Source organism: Babylonia areolata, chromosome 14 (genome assembly GCF_041734735.1).
Source record: "Babylonia areolata isolate BAREFJ2019XMU chromosome 14, ASM4173473v1, whole genome shotgun sequence".
NCBI lineage: Eukaryota > Metazoa > Mollusca > Gastropoda > Neogastropoda > Buccinidae > Babylonia > Babylonia areolata.
The window spans coordinates 461,891-469,208 of NC_134889.1; the positions used below are offsets into that span (position 1 = coordinate 461,891).

General features: G+C 47.7%; 1 protein-coding gene across 1 annotated transcript; it reads left to right on the plus strand.

Annotated features, from left to right (window-relative positions):
* The first annotated feature begins 268 nt into the window (after nt 1–268).
* On the plus strand, nt 269–6,668 carry LOC143289436 (uncharacterized). The gene is made up of 2 exons (XM_076598401.1): nt 269–1,124; nt 5,482–6,668. The coding sequence occupies exons 1-2, from the start codon at nt 925–927 to the stop codon at nt 5,699–5,701; spliced, it is 420 nt and encodes a 139-aa protein (XP_076454516.1). The 5' UTR covers nt 269–924; the 3' UTR covers nt 5,702–6,668.
* The last annotated feature ends 650 nt before the right edge of the window (nt 6,669–7,318 follow it).

Below are 7,318 nucleotides of genomic sequence, written 5' to 3' on the forward strand. Positions count from 1 at the left end.
ACATCTGGTCACATCTGTCAGCAGATTGCCGCCGTCATCACCACATCTGGTCACATCTGTCTGCAGATTGCCGCAGTCATCACCACATCTGGTCACATCTGTCAGCAGATTGCCGCAGTCATCACCACATCTGGTCACATCTGTCAGCAGATTGCCGCAGTCATCACTACATCTGGTCACATCTGTCAGCAGATTGCCGCAGTCATCACCACATCTGGTCACATCTGTCAGCAGATTGCCGCAGTCATCACCACATCTGGTCACATCTGTCAGCAGATTGCCGCAGTCATCACTACATCTGGTCAAGACATCTGTCAGCAGATTGCCGCAGTCATCACCACATCTGGTCACATCTGTCAGCAGATTGCCGCAGTCATCACCACATCTGGTCACATCTGTCAGCAGATTGCCGCAGTCATCACCACATCTGGTCAACACATCTGTCAGCAGATTGCCGCAGTCATCACCACATCTGGTCAACACATCTGTCAGCAGATTGCCGCAGTCATCACCACATCTGGTCAACACATCTGTCAGCACGTCTCCGTTCTCTGACAGTTGTGGAACACATCACCGCCGGCTAAAGTGCCTGCAGCTTGTGGGGAGCATGCTGGGTGATAGCAGCACCAAGCCCCACAGAACTGTCACCAAGGCAACCCTGAAGAGCTGTGAAGTGGACAGGCAGCAGAGGCAACCCTGAAGAGCTGTGAAGTGGACAGGCAGCAGAGGCAACCCTGAAGAGCTGTGAAGTGGACAGGCAGCAGAGGCAACCCTGAAGAGCTGTGAAGTGGACAGGCAGCAGAGGCAACCCTGAAGAGCTGTGAAGTGGACAGGCAGCAGAGGCAACCCTGAAGAACTGTGAAGTGGACAGGCAGCAGAGGCAGTTCTGAGGGTTCCTGCAATGCTGTCTTCACTGCAACTGGAATGACGTCACGGACCATGCGCTGCGGGGAGGAAGTGACGCGGAGCGGTTCCCGGGCCGCAGCAGTGTCGGTAGAGGGCGCTCTGGTGCTGCTCCTCTACCTGTCGCTCCTGTCAGAGCTTCTCTTCGTCGCCAGGGGGCGCTACCCGGGCTGTAGGAACCGCAACTCCAATAGGCGCTTTTATCGAGCGGCCGTTCACACGTCAGTCAGTCTGTCTGTCTGTCTGCACCCCCCCCCCCCCCCGGGCCACCCCCCCCCCCCCTCTCTCTCTCTCTCCCGCTTCCTCCCCACCTCTTACTCTTCCGCACCTCGTTTGGCGATCGTCTTCTTTCATGTACACACCCATGTACACATGTACACACCTATATACACATGTACATACACACCCATATACACATGAACACACCTATATACACATGTACACAAGTACGAATTGATTGTGCGTGTGTGTGTGTTCGTTCGTTCTTTAGTTTAGCGTCTTTTCACTATCAGTGATATTAGACTATTAAAAACAACAACAACAAAAAACAAAAACAAAAAAGCCAGGGGATGGGGGACGGGGAAAGAATGTGTGTGTGTGTGTGTGTGTGTGTGTGTGTGCGCGCGCAGTTTCCTGGCACTTGTGGCCGGATACAAACAACATGGATTGATTTGCTTCCTTTTTGTCCCTCCGTCCATAGATTCTCTCCCTTTATCTCCCTCCGTCCATTGATTCTCTCCCTTTATCTCCCTCCGTCCATTGATTCTCTCCCTTTATCTCCCTCCGTCCATAGATTCTCTCCCTTTATCTCCCTACTCCCATAGATTATGTCCCTGTATCTCCCTACTTCTCTCCCTTTATCTCCCTACTCCCATAGATTATTTCCCTGTATCTCCATGCTTCCATTGATTATCTCCCTGTATCTCCCTACTCCCATAGATTATCTCCCTGTATCTCCATGCTTCCATTTATTATCTCCCTGTATCTCCCTACTCCCATAGATTATTTCCCTGTATCTCCATGCTTCCATTGATTATCTCCCTGTATCTCCCTACTCCCATAGATTATTTCCCTGTATCTCCATGCTTCCATTGATTATCTCCCTGTATCTCCCTACTCACATAGATTATCTCCCTGTATCTCCATGCTTCCATTTATTATCTCCCTGTATCTCCCTTCTTCCATAGATTCTCTCCCTGTATCTCTTTACTCCCCTAGATTCTTTCCCTGTATGTCATGACACCAAGTTGGTTGTCATACGGCTTGTTGTAAAGGTCAGATTTCCTGTATGGTGTGGCTGTGTTACTGTATTCATTTGAACTTGATGTTTGGAGGAAGGCTCGTGATGCATGTGTCTTTAGGCGCTGAGGTGATTATGTGTTCACGAGTTGTTGGGTTGTGAAGTGCACCAAAATTCTTGCCACTTGCCTCTCTGCGCACAGCTGAACTGGTCACAGGAGTGACCTGGGAAAAAACAGACCTTGAGTCATTGAACAGACAGTTTCCATTCTGAGAGAGAATGTGAGACATAGCCTTGTTGAACTGTGGAGGTTCAGGGAAGTTTCAGTTTCAGTAGCTCAAGGAGGCGTCACTGCGTTCGGACAAATCCATATACGCTACACCACATCTGCCAAGCAGATGCCTGACCAGCAGCGTAACCCAGTCAGGGAAGCTGATTTGAAGTTCTGGTGAGTCAGTAATTTCGCGTTTGGTAATGCGAAATTCGGTGACATCGTTTAATCTAAATTTCGTGAATTTCGATATTGTTTTTTTTGTTTTTTTTTTTTTGGTTTTGTGTGTGTGTGTGTTTTTGTGTGTGGTTTTTGTTTGTTTTTTGGTTGTTTTTTTCCATTTACGTTTCTGAGCACTGGTTCAGTAAAACGAGAATGGCGACGCAAGGCATGTGGTTACTATTTTTACTTGTTTGATTTAACTACAGTTAGGTTCTGAGGATGTTTCAGGATCCTCAGCGCCTGGCCGGTTTTCGGACGAAAATGTTAGGCTGAAAAATCGCCCACCGAAAGCTTAAAGATGTTTGGGAAGCACCAACTGACAACACAGTCGTGAAAAGAAACCAATGAAAATTATGATTTAAAAACTTTAACGGGAAGTGTATGGGAGAATATAAAGTACTGTGCTTTTTTGGATTGGACTTTAAATATTATTTATCTCTGGAGGGAAAATGTGAACATAATTGTTTATTTTTCTTTGAATTATTAATAATCAGAGAGGAGTGTCTTTACGTTATGTTATTTATCCCTGGGTAAGAGTGACGTCAGAATGCGATTGTTGTGTGCGAGTCGTGTGAGCTTGAGTTGAGTGAATGCGGCAGTATGACACTATCTCCCTACTTCCATTGGTTCTCTCCCTGTATCTCCCTACTTCAATTATCTCCCTGTATCTCCCTACTTCATTGGTTCTCTCCCTGTATCTCCCTACTTCATTGGTTCTCTCCCTGTATCTCCCTACTTCCATTGGTTCTCTCCCTGTATCTCCCTACTTCAATTGATTATATCCCTGTATCTCCCTACTTCCATTGGTTCTTTCCCTGTATCTCCCTACTTCATTGGTTCTCTCCCTGTATCTCCCTACTTCAATTATCTCCCTGTATCTCCCTACTTCATTGGTTCTCTCCCTGTATCTCCCTACTCCATTGGTTCTCTCCCTGTATCTCCCTACTCCATTGGTTCTCTCCCTGTATCTCCCTACTTCATTGGTTCTCTCCCTGTATCTCCCTACTCCATTGGTTCTCTCCCTGTATCTCCCTACTCCATTGGTTCTCTCCCTGTATCTCCCTACTTCCATTGGTTCTCTCCTTGTATCTCCCTACTTCCATTGGTTCTCTCCCTGTATCTCCCTACTTCCATTGGTTCTCTCCCTGTATCTCCCTACTTCCATTGGTTCTCTCCCTGTATCTCCCTACTTCATTGGTTCTCTCCCTGTATCTCCCTACTTCCATTGGTTCTCTCCCTGTATCTCCCTACTTCCATTGATTATCTCCCTGTATCTCCCTACTTCCATTGGTTCTCTCCCTGTATCTCCCTACTTCATTGGTTCTCTCCCTGTATCTCCCTACTTCCATTGGTTCTCTCCCTGTATCTCCCTACTACATTGGTTATCTCCCTGTATCTCCCTACTTCCATTGATTATCTCCCTGTATCTCCCTACTTCATTGGTTCTCTCCCTGTATCTCCCTACTTCATTGGTTCTCTCCCTGTATCTCCCTACTTCCATTGATTATATCTCCCTGTATCTCCCTACTTCCATTGGTTCTCTCCCTGTATCTCCCTACTTCAATTATCTCCCTGTATCTCCCTACTTCATTGGTTCTCTCCCTGTATCTCCCTACTTCCATTGGTTCTCTCCTTGTATCTCCCTACTTCCATTGATTATCTCCCTGTATGTCCCTACTTCATTGGTTCTCTCCCTGTATCTCCCTACTTCCATTGATTATCTCCCTGTATGTCCCTACTTCATTGGTTCTCTCCCTGTATCTCCCTACTTCCATTGATTATCTCCCTGTATCTCCCTACTTCATTGGTTCTCTCCCTGTATCTCCCTACTTCATTGGTTCTCTCCCTGTATCTCCCTACTTCATTGGTTCTCTCCCTGTATCTCCCTACTTCAATTGATTATCTCCCTGTATCTCCCTACTTCATTGGTTCTCTCCCTGTATCTCCCTACTTCCATTGGTTCTCTCCCTGTATCTCCCTACTTCATTGGTTCTCTCCCTGTATCTCCCTACTTCCATTGATTATATCTCCCTGTACCTCCGTACTCCCATAGATTATCTCCCTGTATCTCCCTACTTCCATTGATTATATCTCCTTGTATCTCCGTACTCCCATAGACTATCTCCCTGTATCTCCGTACTCCCATAGACTATCTCCCTGTATCTCCCTACTTCCATTGATTATATCTCCCTGTACCTCCGTACTCCCATAGATTATCTCCCTGTATCTCCCTACTTCCATTGATTATATCTCCTTGTATCTCCGTACTCCCATAAATTATCTCCCTGTATCTCCGTACTCCCATAGATTATCTCCCTGTATCTCCCTACTCCCATAGATTATCTCCCTGTATCTCCGTACTCCCATAGATTATCTCCCTGTATCTCCGTACTCCCATAGATTATCTCCCTGTATCTCCGTACTCCCATAGATTATCTCCCTCTATCTCCGTACTCCCATAGATTATCTCCCTGTATCTTCGTACTGGCATTGATTCTCTCCCTGTATCTCCGTACTCCCATAGATTATCTCCCTGTATCTCCGTACTCCCATAGATTATCTCCCTGTATCTCCGTACTCCCATAGATTATCTCCATCTCCGTACTCCCATAGATTATCTCCCTGTATCTTCGTACTCGCATTGATTCTCTCCCTGTATCTCCCTACTACCATTCTCTCCCTGTATCTCCCTAGTTCCTTTGATTATCTCCCTGTATCTCTTTACTCCCATAGATTCTCTCCCTGTCTCTCCCTTCTTCCATTATCTCCCTGTATCTCTTTACCCCCCGCCCCCTCCTCTTTTTTCAAGATGACTCTATTTTTCTTTCTTTTTCTTTTTTTCCAGAAGTAAGCGCTACAGCAGGCCCTACCCAGAAAAGAAACGGATTCGCTCATTGGACACCCTGTGGCGCCGGATGCAGAAAGCGACCAATCAGATGCGTCTGGTGAACCTGCGGCACCACGTGATCACCAAGCTGATGATGGAGGCCCGCATGCAGGCACGGCAGCGGGAGAGGGAGAGACAGCAACACAAAAAGGTGAGGCACCTGGCCGCCACCTCCTGACCTTGACCTCTGACTCGTGTCACATGTCAACATGTATCTCACCTCCAGACCTTGACCTCTGACCCGTGTCAACATGTATCTCGCCTCAGATCTTGACCTCTGACCCATGCCACATGTCAACATGTATCTCACCTCCAGACCTTGACCTCTGACCCGTGTCAACATGTATCTCGCCTCAGATCTTACCTCTGACCTATGCCACATGTCAACATGTATCTCACCTCCAGACCTTGACCTCTGACCCGTGTCAACAGGTTTCTCGCCTCAGATCCTGACCTCTGACCCGTGTCACATGTCAGCATGTATCTCACCTCCAGATCTTGACCTCTGACCCATGTCAACATGTATCTCGCCTCAGATCCTAACCTCTGACCCGTGTTACATGTCAACATGTATCTCCAGATCCTGACCTCTGACCTGCTGTGTAGCGTACCGTATCTAACCCCACCTGTCTGTACCCCAGGCAGAGAAATCCCTTCTCACAAAATGTAAACAACGCAGCACAACACAGCACAACGCAGCACAACACAGCACAGCACAGCACAACGCAGCACAACACAGCACAACGCAGCACAACACAGCACAGCACAGCACAACGCAGCACAACGCAGCACAACACAGCACAACGCAGCACAACGCAGCACAACGCAGCACAACGCAGCACAACACAGCCCCTGACTTGCTGGCAAGGCAAAGTGTGCGGGCAGGGCGGGACTCCTGTGGCGGGGTGTCTGACGGCGCCGTTAACAGGTCTACGGCCTGTGGACTGTCGTCAACCGTGACATTGAAAGATTTGTTATTCCTTGGTGGTTTAGATAAGGAATGTGTGTGTGTGTGTGTGTGTTTGGGGGGTGTGTGTGTGTGTGTTTGGGGGGTGTGTGTGTGCACGCGTGTGTGCGATTGAAATGTGACCTGAAACTGTCTGCCATGTTATCTGTTTGTCTGCTAGTTTGGCTGCTGGATTGAATTAAAGCGGAATTAGTCTTAGAAAAAAATAGCAAAAGGCAAAACTTAATCCTCCAGTCAATACTGTGTGCCTGGGTTCGCGTGTATATGGGTGTGTGCATGAAAGAGAAATCGATCGGCCGAACACACACACACACACACACACACACACACACACACACACACACACACACACACACACACACACACAAACACACACACACACGGAATCAATACATACTTGTGTACGTGTGTACATGGGTGTGTGCAAAAGAGAATGATCGACCAAACAAGATGCGGAGGAGACAGGCAGACAGAGACAGAAACGGAGATAGACAGAGAAAGATAGTGAGATAGAAGAGGAATAGGTATGAATGAATAACAAGAGGAAGGTGACAGACGTTTATCTGTCAAAGCAATGCCTGTGGAGGTCTGGTGTCCAAGTCCGATCTCTCCCTTCCACCCACGTCTGACTGGGAATCCAACTTGGCGTGTGGTCACTGTACGACACGATAAACCAGGTGTGTAGCACCAACTTGACGTGTAGTCACTGTACGACACGATAAACCAGGTCCCGTGTGTAGCACCAACTTGGCGTGTGGTCGCTGTACGACACGATAAACCAGGTCCCGTGTGTAGCACCAACTTGGTGTGTAGTCACTGTACGACACG